This window comes from Planococcus citri, chromosome 1, assembly GCF_950023065.1.
Source record: "Planococcus citri chromosome 1, ihPlaCitr1.1, whole genome shotgun sequence".
NCBI classification, from domain to species: Eukaryota; Metazoa; Arthropoda; class Insecta; order Hemiptera; family Pseudococcidae; genus Planococcus; species Planococcus citri.
The window spans coordinates 48,703,451-48,720,234 of record NC_088677.1 but is presented as its reverse complement, the minus strand read 5'-3'; the positions used below and the strand labels follow the sequence as shown (position 1 = coordinate 48,720,234).

The following is a 16,784-nucleotide window of genomic DNA, read 5'->3' as shown; positions in this document are numbered from 1 at the left end:
AACTGCAGCACTCTCATAAATTAAAATGAATTACTAGATATGTAATATAGAAACAATATCGTTAAAAATGTGAATTTTTTAAATTTTGTTAGAATTTCATTTCTTTCTGCTCTAGCGCTTTCTGCTAAAAACGCTGGCATTAAAAATTGTTGAGGTCTTATAACTTGTGTCGTCAAAATATTTTTCACGATTGTTTCCTATTGAAAGAAACCCGAATTGAAAAGACTAATGTAAAATAAGCATCTCTCATAAAAATTTTTCAATTTGTTACGATCTTTTTCATTTTTTGAAAACTTTTGTCATCTCGAAATTCGTTTTGTAAGTACCTACCTGTTTTCTATTTAAAAACATAAAATTGGAAAAACTTAATTATGAATCTTTGCATTAAGATAATGTTTTGCTTTTTCAGTATCTATAACATGTTTTAGAATATGAGCTGAATCTCTCGAGTATGATTTTCAAGAAATGTCAGCATGAAATGGGTCTTTTTTTCCTATTTTTGTATTTTGAGAAAATGAGTGTCTCAATGGTGCCCTAATGGGCTGAAATGAACATGCCAGAAATTTCTGATCGCTTACTCTTAGGATTCGCGATTTCAAAATTTTTAAAAATAGACATTTTTGATGCATAATTTTTAACTTTTTTTGTTTCAATTTCTCAAATCATTGTTGTTGGGTCAGTAACAAATAAAACCCATTCTTCAGCTTCAGAAAAAATAAAAAGAACCAAAAAACTCCAGAAAACTGTATTTATTGGCAACTTGTGATCATTGATGAAGTTTTCCAAGAATAGGTATAGCTTGTTTTTTCAGAACTAAAACCACGGTCCCTAGTGTTAAACGTTTTAAATTTTTATTGTTTTCATGTAAGCTTATTGAACCCTCACTAGAGTCCCCAACCACTTTCAAAATTTAAGGAGAAAAAAATGCAAAAACGACTAACTCTGGTCATTGGTGAGAGCAGGGTACAAGCCTTCAGTTTCAAAATTTTACCCTGAATTTTTTTATTAATGAGCCACTCTCACCCAAAGAATAGAAAATCTTCAATTTTTTTTTTCTCATCACTTTGAATTACCAATGAAAGATCTAAAAAATTTCAAAAAATCTGAAATGTGGCGTGGCGTGTCTCTAGAAGAACATTGGAGATTACCTACATTCTTTTAAAAGCAATATTATTATTGATGAAATCCAAATTTCCTATGTAACAAAAAGCTGCGAGGTTAATTTTTTACATACAATATTAGCTTCTTTAAAAAAAAGTGTATTCAAGAGGTTATTTTCAAGGTACAGTCAAAGCACCCTTCGCCCTCCCATCTCATCACCGTGAAGCATACGTGTCGTGTAAGTTGCCTATTTTAACATGTGCGAGGAATGTTTTATTCAATTAACGCGTTTTTAAAGGACCTGTTTTTAGATAGCGGAGAGATTGTAATATTTTGATTTTTTTTTCTTATTCGAAATTAATAATTTTGAAAATTTTGAAAATTAATAAAGTAAGTAATGTACAATCATTTTTCGGTTGAATTGCTAAATGTTTAAGGCCGTATTAAGATTATTATAACTCACAAAGTTGCCTTGGAAAATATTTTCCAAGAATCTCGATTCGATGGCAGTTTTCAGGATCAAAAAAAAAACCTGATAAGCATAATAATCTTTAAATTCAATCAAATTTTACGGTGGCGTACGAAAGCTTACAAGAACTTGATGTAATTACGTACTTTCATAGTAACTAAGATAAAAAAATTTCAAATCGAATGAAACAAGTTTTTTTGCACTGACGTGAGAAGTTAAATTTTCAATATACTTACTATACCTAACTATTTAGATCATTTTAAGCGTACGCGAGACAAAAGAAAAACTTTCGACAGTGAAAGAAGAAAAATCTTATTGAAAAAATTCACCGTGTATATGGATGAACTTTCGAGTAACTATAAGGACATTTTTTTGCTATTGTTTCTGCAATACAGTACATTGATTTAGGTCAACACGGTATCGCATAAATTTATATCGCTAATACAACGCAACGTAGAGAGAATCGAGGCGATAAAATGCAAAATGTAAATAAAAAATACACAAATTTTCCCATAGATTAAATTTTTCTTCGGCAACGTTCGGTGGTAGTATGATCTCGTTTATGAATAAATTACCGGTGTTATGACGTCATGGTTTTTATTGCAACGATTTTCCGCATACTCTTTAAGTGGACATCCGGTTACAGTTTGACCTGATTTTCATGTACGAACGGTCGACAAAATCTGTACATACCGCTATCCTGTTTAATGTCTATTATAATGAGAAATTAAACAATGCATAGTTTTTATATTCGTAATTTATCGTTGCACCGGTAGCTAAGCTGACAGTCTCGTACGCTATTTGAATCCGGCTGTAGCCTTTGCATTGTTACTAGTTACGTATTATGCGTAATAAATCACACGACGATGGTGTTATTTTTGAGTAATCTCTTTGCGAGGTTGATGTAGGTGGGTAGATTCGTTGGTAGCATCGGTATCGTATCGTGTAAGGGTGATTGCTGATTATGAGATCTATGTACGTATGTACATACTTAGATTTAAACTTAGTCATTGTGGTGCCCGTTTTAAGTATACGTAGTCATTGTGGTGCCCGGTTTTGGGCTTGTGGCGCCCAAATCGGGCACCACAAGGTCTTTTTATATAAAACGATGTAGAATTTGATGAAATGCACTCTAAGGTGAAAAAATTTTTTTTGAGGCGGGCACCACACATACCAAGCTTATATAACGGGCACCACTATGACTAAAAACCACAAAAAAAATAAACTGCTCCAAAACACCTTTATCATACATATATATATGATCCTCTATGTACGCGGGCACCACAATTACCATAAAAGACCCGGGCACCACAAGGTACTAGGTACGTGTATTCATATATACGTATGTATAAGGATATATATAGATTTCCCCCATACATTACGCAGTCCATGATAATTCACTGACTTTTTGCGGACCGACTTGTGTTGGCACTAGCAGGGGCGCGCTTGAATTTTTCCACGTGTTCTCACAGCAGCTTACTGCTGGGCCATGAGAAGATGGTATATACTCCACCAGGTTGGAAAAAGACTTACATTTAGGCTTGTAATTCGATTTTCGATTTTTGAGGAGGGCTCCCCACTCAAGTGTATGTTTTTAGATATTCCCCAGACTTTTTCCGCCACCAAAAAAATGTTTTCATTGTCTTACAGAGAGGTGAGGAGCTCGATTCGCTCGTGTATGTAACGCCAAGTTGATAAAATCGGATAATGCAGGTCTTTAGTGGTGTTTTGCCTTAAGTATGTACACACTGCGTTGCTTGTTTTTGAATGTCTGTAGCGGTCGAAAACAGAACATACTTTTTGCAGCCCGGTACTGGGCTGCAAAAAGTCCTGATGGGCCGCAAAAAGTCTGAGGTTTATCTAGTATGGGCTGCGTAATACCACTTTTCATGTGTAATATTATGTAATATAATACCGTACCTGATTATCTGGAAGACTAACTTTAACTGTTCTTTCTTCATCTCTGGAAGACATGGATAGAGAACGTCTACTGGAGGCGCTATTTGAACGTGACAACATAGGAGCTCTACGTTTCGTCGAACCTCTACCAGCTAATAAGTTATTCAATAGGGAAGGCGATCTGGAGCATATGTAAGCATGGAAAGAGGACACCGTGAACACTCCGAGCTTGTTAAGTGCGTGTTTTGTTGGTCTAGACACGTGAGTTAGAAGATTCTGTAATAAAGAGATGAAACGACTACGTAAATACGTTTTACGCGTAAGAGTATATACAATATACATACAATATAGGTACATATATTTCGTCAACATCATCCCTAAAACTTCTTCGAGCTAAAGAAAAGCTGCTCGCGAAAACGTTGCGAGATCTCAGGCTTTTTGGAATTATGCTCGTCAAATACCTACTCCCTTATCGTTGTATTGACGCGTTTTAAATATTTACATATGCGTCTTCGTTACTGGAACTCTTGACATGTATGTACATTCTCCTCATATGCGAAAAATATTGAAAGCTGTTCTATCTTCTCTCTTTTTTTTTTTCTTTCCATCTCTCTGGCTTTCGCCCACCATCCTTCTTCTCTTCATTGCCGATCACAATACACGCGTTTAAATGTACTAAAATGTTCGGCTCGGTTCTAATCGACGCCATTATACGCAAGTACGTACTTGTGGAGTAATCATCCTAACATGTGCATAATGTTTACTAATCTCGTGTAAATATTTACCAATACGTATCTGCGAAGTCATTTTCAACGGATACAATGTATGCAACGGCACGAATATCGTACAATGCTCGATATTTTTTCGAAATTCATGCATCAGAATGTGATTTTAACAACACTTCGTGATTTTTGAACGAGAACTAATGTGCTGGAATGTAATGCCTCGTCGAGTATATGAAAAATGTGAAAATTGAACGCAACCTTGTGACGTGAAAACCCTATGTGTGCTTGCGTTGAGATTGCATTTTGAAAACGAAAATTTATATGTTGGTACTGTTTTTCTTCGCGAATATCAGCATTTTGGAGTCGATGAATCTTTTAAAGTCGACATATTTTGAAATCGAAAGTTTACTCTTTTATTTGTTATCCTCTGATTCCCCCTCTGGCTCTTACTCGCTCTTTTCCTCGTTGCATATGTTTTCGGGTACTTAATTTTTGAAAGTAAACTTCCAGATTAAATGCTAGCGTCCGCTTTACATCTTTTTTTCGCGTACAGGATGTTCATAAATATAGGTACTTAAGAATGAGTGACCAATTCGGAAAATTTCTGTGTAACGGAATACCACGAAATGAAATTTTTTAAACGTACTTAGATAGGTACCTATCTACACTTCTAAAAAAATGTTGATAAACTTAATGCAATTTTTTTCAAAAATGTCGATTGATAGTAATAAAATTGAAAAAAAATGTAGCTGGAATTCAAGTTGAAATTTTCAAAATTTTCTCTTTTATCCAATTTTTGAAATTCATACGGCATTACCAGTAAAAAGTTCATTCGTGCATAGGACCATTTTGTCAACTGGCGAGTGAGAATCGCCAAATTGTCAACTTTTTTCATTTTCTAGACCAGTAGGAGGAAAGCTCCGGCCGCTGCCCATTTGAAGCTATCGACATTACAAAATTCCGGGAAAGTTTTCCCAAAAAAAGCAAGAAAACAAAACGAAAAGAAAAATTACCTGCAGACTTTTGGCTTTTTGAACACACTTCTTAATTAGGTAAAATTACCTCCTCCTTGATTTTTAACTCTCTTTCCGTTTTAAAATGTTATCATTTTTTCAATGGAAAAATTATGGAAATTTCTTTTCCAAAACCTTTGAAATCATTGCTAATTTTAAGTTTCAAAGTCAAAAAATATTTCTATAAATATCAACTTTTCCACTTTTATTTTCTATTTTGCTTACCAACATTGGCAGATATTGATGCAAATAGAAGAAAAATGCTGGATTATACGCGGAAGTATATCTTGTACCTATTCGATGAATTCGATTTCTCTTTCAAATTCATTAATTATTTCACCGTGGAAAAAATCTCAATCGTGAAAAAAACCATTGCGTAAAATATTCCTCAGAAAGTCTGTAACGTTGTAAGAAGCGCTTTTAAATCTCCATCAAAGTGAAATTTAAGTACATTACGAAGATGGTGCGTAAAAGGAAACTCAATTTGTAAAACATGAATTTACATAATTACGCTCGAGTAGTGATACGTTTAAAGCCGGTAGAAATTTTCGAATCTTTTGAAAAGCTAATAACAAAGTGTATTTTCTCATTTCGTTGGAAAAAATTTTCCTTTTTACTCGATGCGGCAAAAATGACACTACACGAACGATATCTATACATCTGTAAAACCATTTCCATGTTATTTTGAAAAAAAAAAAAGAAATTACTTTATGAAAAAAAAAACCATCGGTAATATTTTTTCTTTTTTTTCCCCATTAGATAGGTAGTGAAAATATTACCGTAGGTAGTGGAAAAAATAGCGACAAGGATTACCGCACGAGTACATACGAATTTAAATATTAAATTTTTCGGAGTGATTGGAAGGAAAGAAGGAAGGAAGAAAGAAAAAAAATTACTATAATTTATAAAAACCGACGATAAATTCAAGTATCCGATGGTATAAAAGTCAACTGGACGGAAGACCGTAAAACGCAGAAAATGACCAACTCGAGTTTGGCACGTTACCAATTCGCGCTAGTATAACTTGCTGAAACGGTATATGTATACAACCGCACGGTGGCCTAACAAGTTTTCATGGTAGCTTTTGCGATTTCGAGCTGTGATAACCGAACTGAAATTAATTTCCGAGCATTGTGCAGTTTTTTTTTCTGATAGTACAAGGAAAATTTTTCAATAAGTTGATGTATTTAAAAAAAATCAATTTAAAAACGACGTTATCTTTTTCAGTTTTTACGATATTTATGGAGGTCGTACGAGCCAAAAAGTACATATAAATTTCGCCAATTGAAATCCAATACAAAATGCGCACAATTATTCGCCAACTCTTTTTCTTTTCTCCAATACGTGAAAACCTAATCTGGCTAGATTGATGAATCGATTGCCTCCAGAGAGCTTTCTTTCAAAAACTCAAATAACGACGTGTACCAGCCACTATACAGACAAATACGGCCGCTGAAATGATTAATGACCATGGTACTCATACAACAACAATATTCTACAAAAACTCGACCAGCAACGACTTAGCTAAATCTTGCACCGCGTAAGATTTTCTATGTACTTGATTTTTTTCTTTCATTTTCACACCATCCACGAGCGCCGTTTCTAAAAGCCAACCTATTTAGCGAAAATTAAATGACATCGTTTTCCATTTCCAACACCTACATTTGACGGAAGAGGCGCGGCTGCTCTCCAATAAATTATCAAAATAGAATCCGCCATAATACGCTAAACTCTGCGAATGCTTTCGTTTCAAAAACCCTAACCAAATCTCGCGCTGTTGAGGCTTTTTTGCCAAGAATCCTTTAAAACACGATTGCGGTACTACGAATATTTGCATTTGATATGCTTTCCTATTGATGCTTTTATCGTTAGACCTAAAATGCCTATAAATTAGTCAATTCTTCCGTTCAGCCGAGCACAGTTGGTTAATTTTTTGTCCTCTCTGAAAATAAAGTTTCACTTCATCGTCAGATTTTCACCGTTACAAACATAGTCGTATCGATGGATGAAATTACCCTATAACGACGCAATAACGTGAAAATTGGTTTCTAATAAGTAAGTCTAGACGAAAAAGAAAAAGAAAAAAAAATGTTGAATGTGTACCTCTCTAATGTCTCTATATACCTACGTATAGTTAGTAGTTCTAGTTACATCGACTTTATACAAGTTCTCTTATAACCTACTCGTAGGTACAATACTTTTACCAATAAATGTAATTACGTAGAAAGATTTAATGAATTGCACATAACGAAGCAACTTGAACCAATAAACGCGAAAATTTTCTATTACAGGTTTGCGTCGAGTGACCATCAGGAAAACACGTGTTAAAAAGTCGAGTCAATTTTAATGAAAATGCTTTCAACATGACGGATATTCCTCACTTAATTGTGGAACGACCGCACCGATGTTCATGGTATGTAACAATTACAATACACGGCTTGGCTTAATTGTAGTTATCTCATCGGGGACACATTAGCAAATTGTTACGCTATTTTGACACCGAAATCGGCTGCTCGATTATGCTATTTATTAAGCTTAATGCTAATTTATGTCTTGAACTGCCGAAACGTGTATATTACTAGTATTATACAGCTGCATCAAGTGGTGTCCTGGCCTGGCTGTTTATACCACAGATAATTTATATCGAGTGGGAGTTTCCTGATTTAAGATATATACAGCTTTAAAATATCAATAAATTAATGTAATTACCCGAAGGATGACATTGCTAGAAATGTATACAACTTTTTGGGCAATTTCATTATTGTGTAAATTGAGTTAACCAAATCTCCGCATTATTTACCTACCTACTTTAATTCAGGGACGGGAAATTATGTGTTGTTGGAAAATTTGAAAATTTTCATTTCACTTATGAGATGATGAAATTGTAAATGAACATCGAACACACACATTTTGGTGCCCCCAATCATCAACTGTTGAGGATGACTCAAATTGCTCAGTACAGTTGAATTTTCTAATCCTTGCTCAAAATATATCAAAAACAAAGTTTCTCAATTTTCTTACTATTTTTCCTCGCAAGGAAACCTTTCGAGGTGTTCGCCTCCGATTCGAGCGAAACTGCAAAATTGGAAAGAGCGTGGTCTCAAATCCCATAACCATAATTTCAGCTATCGAAATCGAAAAGAATTTGACCATTGTTAAGGATTTATTATTATTATTTTTTTAAAATTCAGTTATTCAGTATACAAATTATAAAAATTAGTCTTTTGAGACTGACATTAATCTCTCTAATCGAATTTTGCCGTTTTGGACGATTTTGGAGCCTCCAGCGCGGTTTTAAATTTATCTAGAATTTTTGAATTTCTCCTGAAAGCGTAAAAATTAATTTGAGCGGCTATAAAAAAACTATAATATTCTCGATGTAACTGTTCAACGAATTTATCCAATTTTAAACCGATGTTTTGGCGAACACCTCGAATGTGTATTTTTTTTACCAATTTTTTTATGTAAGTACTTCTACTTACGTACCTAAAATGTCTCCGTGGAAATCGGCTCAAACGTAGATAAACTCATTCAACAGGTCGAGGAAATAACATAATAGACAACTCGTTTTTTATTCACCCAAATTAATTTTCAATCTTTCTGGAGAAATTTAAAAACTTTGGAGAAAATGAAAAGTCGAAAATCATGCTAAAGGCTGCAGGAATTGCACAAGACGCTGAAATTCGATTCAGAGGAGTCGATATTAGTTTCAAGGCTAGTTTTCAATATTTTCGCTGAATAAATGAGTACATTTTTTTAAATGCATAATATTCCCAAAAATCACGGTCCCGTTCAAATCGCGGAGGCGAACATCTTGAAAAGTTCCCTTGTCTGGTTTTTGGTGATTGCTTTGGAAGCTAATCGTGCATAGAGAAGTTGGCTGGTATAAAAAATTTTCAAATTTTGACAAAATTTACATGTTTTTTTTATGGATACTTTCAAGTGGTAAGTACTTATTTTCCCCTAAGATAGCTATGTAAAATTGTGTACGATTTTCTCTCCAAAAAATCCAACAGTATTAAAAACCAAAGTTGTTGAATTTGGAGGACTATAGGAAAATTATATCATAAAAATAACAAGGTCCGATGACAACGTACTCGAATGTATGAATCAATATCAAATAGGTAATGCTAGAAAATCCCGGTTGTTTCATTTTTAATTGATGAAATTACCAATTGCTCGTTATTGAACAATTTTTTATAGTGCGAAAGCTGTTAGAGGAAAATACTGATTAGGTAGGTACGTAGATAACCCTCAAATGCTGCTCTCCTTGTTACTTTCTACATTTTTTGACCCATGTAGGTAAGTATAGTTCAAAAACTAGTCTCTAATGTAAGTGTGTGGGGTAGGTATGTATTAATTCACAGGACCGAGCTACCTTTCAAAAAACTACCTAATGACGAGAAGTGTTGGCCAAACTATAGTTGCTAAAGCTCAAGCTATGAACAATGATTGTTTTTTTCATCGAAAGCATTGATAAACTATGTATGGCTGATGGTCCTAAATAATAATAATGTGAAGTTTTAAACGATTATTGTTATATCAACATCCCAATTGCTGTAATTCATAGCCTAAATTCATTTGATAAATTTTCAAAAATATGGATACAAGTGCACTTCATTAAACTTTCCATTTCAACTTTCCAATCATCTGTAAATGTGTTATAGAGCGAGTTGCTTTATGGTGCGTATAGTCGCCTTTGAGTGCGCCAACTGGATTTTTAAGTGTTGATAACATTCATATTTGAGCGCTCCCATTAGTACGCAGTACACAATATCATAATGAAGTAAAAAAAAATTTCTTGACAAAATATACATTTTTCTTGTATATTTAGGAGTGCGGTGAAGGCACTTTCTTGAGTAGCAACTCCTCGTTGACGATTGGGGGGGGGGGGGGGGGTTTCTGATAAATTCGTGAATACTTAATACTTGCACACAGCAAAAAAAGTAGGTAGATGCCCCCCTAATCTTCACGATCCCCATTATCCCTTATATTTTTAAACTATTTTAAAAAACAATTATAATACGTACCTATCAAAAAATAACAACTATTTCCCTATTCTTTCAACATTTTTAAAAAAGGGAAAAAATGATCAACTTTTTTCATTCCCCGTAGACATAGTGTTGTAAATGGCCCCCCTAAATTTGAACAAAAATAATCCCCGTATTTCGTAAAAATCGATTAATTCAAAAAATGAAATTAAAAATATTCATTTTTTGAATAACACTTCAAAAATCACCAAAGAAAAAATAAAAATAAACAAATAAAGTTGAAATCAAAAATAATTTTCTTAACAATATTCGACTGTGCACCCTCGATGATCCTTCGAACATTTCAATTATCTCATCATTGGATATTTCATTAAAAATGTCGCTTTTGGAAGCCAAGATCACCATCATAGAAAGCCATTTTTGTGCAATAAAAACTCAAAATTATTGATCATTTGAACATTTTTTTGATTTAAAAAAAATTGTAATAATGAGACCGAAAATAGGAGAATTTGAAGTTCGAATTTTGAAAAAATGAGGGGAGGGTCAAACGAAGGGGGTGGGCACTAATGCTAGTTTAGGGGGGCGCTACTCATTGACCTAGGGGGATCACCGCACCCCTGTGTATATTTAAGTACGTGTGAGTACTTTTTGGAAAGAAATTCAACAAAATCCAACTTAATGAATTTTTAGTCAACAACCCTAACTTATTACATATTGGAATCAGTTTTTTCAAAATACATGGGTTTTATATGAGTGCGCACTTACCGGGACACATAGCCTAAAATTGCGCATTTCTTCACTTTTTGCAAAATCTTTCAGTCATAAGTACAAAAATTGCCGATGGATCGTTTTCAGGAGCTAGAGCGTCAAAGCCATTAGACGCGCACTATAAGACAACTTTCCCTTATGGATTTCAATGCGTTCATATGTTGACGTAAAGTGAAGTATCTTCTAAAAATTCTAAATTTTCATATTGAAATCAATTTTAAATATCAAGTACTTATTTAACAAAAATACTCATGTATTACAATATTATCTTTTCCAACTTCTCTCAAGATATTTAAAAGCATAATAATGAGACAATACGTTGAACGATGGAGGTGGATAAAAGAGAGGAGAAGCGAGTCGACGAGAAGAGTTAAACTTTTCAACATTCTTCATCGCTTGAAAAATTTCCAAACGAGCTGGTAAAATTTATAGTTAATGTCAGATTCCGGTCTTTTGAAACATTTAACTTTGAAAAAAAAAGAGGAGAGAAAAATTCTAAAAGCAATTAAGTAAGTTTTCATTGTAAAGGAAATTTTACTTAAAATTCGCACTCGAGAAAAAAAATTACGAGACCTATTTTCCGAAAGTTTTATTCATTTAAAGTATATGAATACAATCCCACCACGATATGTAATTTCATTCTTTTTCGCAATTACCCGGTATGTCGGTTTTTCTTTTTTTTTCTCTCTTTTTTCACTCCTTTTTTTCACTTATACAGTACATAAAGCTTGATGTATACGTATTCGCGTATATGCCGAGTACATACTCTAGTAACAAGGCGACCAACACTTGGAATAAAAATACACCCTCTCGAGTTCTCCATTCTAAGATGAAAAGAAAGCTCGTGTGTCGAGGCACATTCCCAATAACGTTTCTGGTGAAGTTAAAAAACCAGCATCGCAGAGCTTTCAAATACTATTCAACTCTTCATTCAAACTATATACGTATTAATTTCGCTGGCGCAATTCAAAAATAAACTACTCGTCGAATGCTCTAATCAGAATGAAAACTTGATGCGGTTTAGAGAAAAATGTTCTATAATATTTACGACATCGAGTTAAACCGTAATTTCGCAAAGGGCTGGAATACTTCTTGCTAAACCAAGCGCTCAAAGTACATGTACCTCTTTATCATTGTATAAGTGTTCTCGAATTTAATAGTCAAGGGAAAACTTGGCTCGCTAACAAGAAATAAAAGTCTCAACTTTATCATGTGCGGACAAAGTACTCTGGAACGAGATTATTATTTTAAACGTGCGACGCGATTTGGCCACGATAGGTACTTTCAACCAGGCTCGAGTCAAGCAACCAAAACAACTCGCATCCAGTGAAATAAACATGCAGAGTTTACAAAAAAAAAAAAAAAAAAAAAAAAACAATACACACACACAAACAAACAGTAGGCTAAATTTGAAAAACATGATACCAGAAAAGTGCGCAATTGCGATTAAAATCAAACAATTCCTTTAGGTGTAGCGTTTGACAAATTGACAATACCATACCGTGTTCACGTTTGTAATTCAACAAAAATTACTTATGTGCGACGTACGTTGATGTAAGTTGATTTAGAGTTGGAGAAAAGCCTTTTCAAACAGAAACCAGGCAGTATACGAGTATATCAAGTCTACTTAAATGCATGTTTGCGTATATGTATTTGTAACTTTCGAACGACAGGTAACAGGTAGGAGCAACAAGAGGCTCGTTTAATTTTTATTCAAGATCAGTGTAAGATTTTCAACTTGATTCAGTATTAAAGCCAAATTAAGAACATTGGTCGAATTTCTTCATGTGCATAAAAATAAGTACACTTTGCTGTTGATGCACGAAGATAAATGAGTACATTGAAGTATCCCAGGCAAAATGCTCTTTTTCCTGACTTAAATTTCAACTCTGCATCTTATTATGGCTGCTGGAGTCTAGACTGTGCATTAAATTGAGAATTGTGTGCGGTTTTTTTTTCTTTGAAAGTTAAGCCAGCCTACTTTTGCCACTGCATTTTGAAGGCTAGGCAAATATACGTACACAGACTTGATATGTGTTGTTTAGTTTCTGGTTGAAAAGTCTTACTTCTATGTACCATGAAACACCCTGTATAATCTTATTTTAGTAGAAAGTTCTCTATTTGCAGCAATGCTTTACTCTTGCGTATGTATTTTAAGGTTGGCGAAGCCAAACGACAAAGCTCATTTCTATAAATCATAACATATTAAAATCACGTCACACGAGCGAAAAAAAATCCAATAATTTTTTTCGTTCCAGTTTGTTTGAGCTTCGGTGAGATTTACGATATGATTCTGCACCTGGATACGCCGACAACGAATCGTGTGTGCGAAGCGTGTATTTACGTCTACGTAGTACCGCAGAGACGAGAAAATTACAAAATTCATTCAACTTCGTGACATTCGTCGAAGGGGGGAAAACGCCACCTTGCCCTTTCGAATATATAAAGGATAAAAAATACCGACTCGCTGTATGCCACAGCATCACATTTTAGCGGGTTGCCGTTGGCGAGAAAGTTGGATAATTAACAAAACTAAACAAACGTGTACTTACTTTTGGATTGGGTAATTCTCCGTTTTGAAGGCTGGAAATGTAACATCTTAATCGGAACTGTTCGCAATATAATCTTTCCATGTTTTCCTCGTATTGCATAATTTGGTTGCTTAACTGCTGTTTCATATCCGGATCGGAAACGACACTTAGTTGTAATTCTGCCATGTGCTTCATTTTGTGATCCTATAAAACCATGTTTTATTCATAAATTTCTTCGTCGTAACTTACCATGCAGAAATTTCCATATATCTTTTCGACATTTTAGTTTACGTGAAAACTTTCGCTTCTTTTCGTTTATCGACTTTTTCCTTCTGTTTATGTATTTCATTTTTTTTCTTGCCTTAAATTTATGAACTGTTTAATATAAGTTTTCCTTTTTTTAGGCTTCGAAAGAGAACGAAGGAAAAAAAACGAAGAAAAAAACACACCGAGGAAATGCGTGTTTACAATTTGAATGCGCGAGCAAATAGCCCGAATAATATTTTAAATTCATACCAATCCCTTCGCCCGAAAATTTTTTTTCTACCCTGCCTGCTTCTGCTCTTTAGACAAATAATGCGGTTATTTTCGATAGCATAGCGAAGATATTCGGTTCGTAACGCCTTCGGCACACCTCGCATTTTTCATAAACTTTTCCACTCTGTTATTTCAATTCGAATTTATCTAATCCGTCTCCTACAGCAACGAAATAAAATTAATGTCGATATCATTCATTTTCTTCGTTAATTGTATTAGATTCTTCCTAAATGATAAGTTTCTCGCGAAATCGCTCTTCCAAATGCGCCGCAAACTTTTATCCTACTGAGCGAAAATTAGCCAAAACTTTTCCCCCTTTCTAAAATACTTAAATTCCAATTATTCGCCGACAGCTTTAGTTAAAAGCGGATTTTTCTCCTCTTTTGTAATTCTCCAGCGAAATTAGTCCCGATAATGCAGTTCTTTGACGTCGCGTTTTGTGTAAGAAAAAATCCGCGTCGTTTCCCTTCTCCTTTCTTCTTCTACCCCTTCGAGTTTCGGATTATGTTACGTGTTGTTGATCAAACTCGTCGCGAAAATCAGATTAAATTCGAAGTCGTACACGAATTGATTTTGGTGCGTTCTTTCGATACATTCATTTGGTATTCATTTTATTTTACTCGACGGATCAGGATAAAATGTTGCATTTTTCTAAACTGAAAATATGCATGTTCGTTGATTACTGATTTAAGTTGTACCCACTACTAAATTAGTTATAATTCATCATTCATTGATTCGTTATATTCAATTTGTTTGGCGAGTTTGATAAATTGATATTTGTTTTGAATCTAAAATGTAATTGTGTCAATTTATTCGTCAGATTAGGTACCCTTATAAAATTGCTTTAACGATATTTCAGACGGAAAGTCGATGAAAAGTTGATTCATTTTGCTTATGTATGTACCCAAGCAGATATCTGTAATTTTTTTGATTTTCTCGGTAGGTAGGTACTTAAATTTTGAATGTTTCCTGCTACAAATTTAATTCACTAATCACATTATTGAACATGCTGCACAACTTCTCTACACTTATAGAAATGTTTTTGAATTTTGATCTCAATGGTGAGCTCTTGTGCCCCCCCCCCCCCCGTAAGCGTTAAGATCTCATTTTGAAAATTAGTTTGCTAAAAAGAGATTAAATTAAGGTCGTTTCTTTATTTTTTTTCTAGATTTTAAAATAGTAGTTTTCAACTTTTGTACTTTGGTTCAAAAACTTGAGCTTTCACCTTGAAAGTTCAACTTCGACTTGAGCTCCTCAAATTTTATTCGTCAATTTAAAATTTCCAATTTATTTTCTCTAAAATTCCGTACATAATTTCTCTAGTGCGTAACTAGTCATAAAATGTAAACCTCGATAATGCTGGATACTTTTTCATAGAAACGCATTTGCATTAAAATTACGGGGTTCGTGCCCTCTCCGTGGAAGTTTGGAATCAACGTAATGGTGGTTATTTTATAAGATCATCAAGAAGAGCTCGTAAAAAAAGTTTGAGTGAAATCATCGGTTTGGACTTAATTGTAGGTTCGGGACTTCGGGTCATGTAGTAAGTCGTTTTCATTATTTACGGCGAACCGAGTATGCAACTTAACTAACACCAAAAAATTATTTCGAGTATTCACTAAAAAATGAGGGGAAAACACTTGGTGCCCACATTACCTGCTTATGCGGAGGGGGATTCGAATCTCATATTCCGTTTTCATCAAATGGCGCTAGTTTGGATGTTGAAGAAGCGGATTTTCAAAATAATCAAAAATGAATTTTTTTAAATTTACTTTCAGTGATAACTCAAGTATGTGTCACATGTTGCTAGAGTGGGAGAAAGAACACCAAGAGATTCTCAATTTCATTAAGCTATCACTTTTTTGAGCAATAGACAGATTAATTTATACCTATCATTTTCCGAATTTTTAAAGTTTAGAAATACTAAAATGATTTGATTAAATGATTCTGTGTTAGTATACTTACTGATTCAAAATTTCTCAAAAGTTCGTCTCATTTTATAAAACGTTTTTCTTTTTTGTGTTACACGTCGTGTTAATGATACTTCTCATTTACACAATGTTGAAATATGCCTTGAAAAATGATTGAATTCGATGCGAAACGAATACGTAGTATATTGATTAAAACAACTCGAGTATCGATAACTCATTTTCCGAAAGAGAGGTTCGTTGATTAATCAATTACCAGTCCACGTGACACAAGTTCATAGAGAAATGAATTGTCGAGAAAAAAAGAGGAGAAAAAATTCGCCAAAATGTCATACGCAGTTGGTTTTTACAATACGCCTACGCATAAACAAGGTCTTCGGCAATTTTTTAAGGAACTTGAGAAGTATTCGAGTCGAACGATTTTTTACACACACGTTCACATGTATACGTAGTGTACCTGTCAATAGCAAAAACTAATCAACAATTTTACGTCACAAACAATTCTATTCGCCGTACATAAATACGTCATATTTATCGATAAATATGCCCCTTTTAATATGTGCGTGTAGCGTAATTGCGTACCATAAGACATTCGAATTTAGTCAAAGTGATAATTTACTACCTGACTAATTATACGAAAATTTGTAGGTTTAAGAAGAAAAGAAAAAGTGTCTTCGATGGATTTAACGTTAACTACGTGCTGAGAAATGGACGCTTCGCGGCGTCTTCTACGCGAGGGCTTGAAAAAATTATTAATATTATGAACACTGTTGTAAGAAAAGGCCACAAATTAAATTACTTAAAAGGGCTTTTCTATTTACG

At 34.1% G+C, this 16,784-nt stretch overlaps 1 protein-coding gene and 1 long non-coding RNA gene across 4 annotated transcripts in view; one reads left to right on the top strand and one right to left on the bottom strand.

The window, feature by feature from the left end:
- The window catches only part of sif (still life), a 283,631-nt gene that overhangs the window by 8,587 nt on the left and 258,260 nt on the right, over positions 1 to 16,784 (bottom strand). For all 3 annotated transcript variants that reach the window (XM_065345710.1, XM_065345709.1, XM_065345711.1), the window contains exons 18-19: positions 13,519 to 13,701; positions 3,491 to 3,745 (exon numbers count right to left, since the gene is read on the bottom strand). In XM_065345710.1, coding sequence (XP_065201782.1) covers positions 3,491 to 3,745; positions 13,519 to 13,701 — 438 coding nt within the window. The remainder of the gene's footprint in view (positions 1 to 3,490; positions 3,746 to 13,518; positions 13,702 to 16,784) is intronic.
- The window catches only part of LOC135832459 (uncharacterized), a 224,574-nt gene that overhangs the window by 16,684 nt on the left and 191,106 nt on the right, over positions 1 to 16,784 (top strand). Inside the window, exon 2 of the long non-coding RNA XR_010556317.1 lies at positions 7,499 to 7,620. This is a non-coding gene — a long non-coding RNA (uncharacterized LOC135832459). The remainder of the gene's footprint in view (positions 1 to 7,498; positions 7,621 to 16,784) is intronic.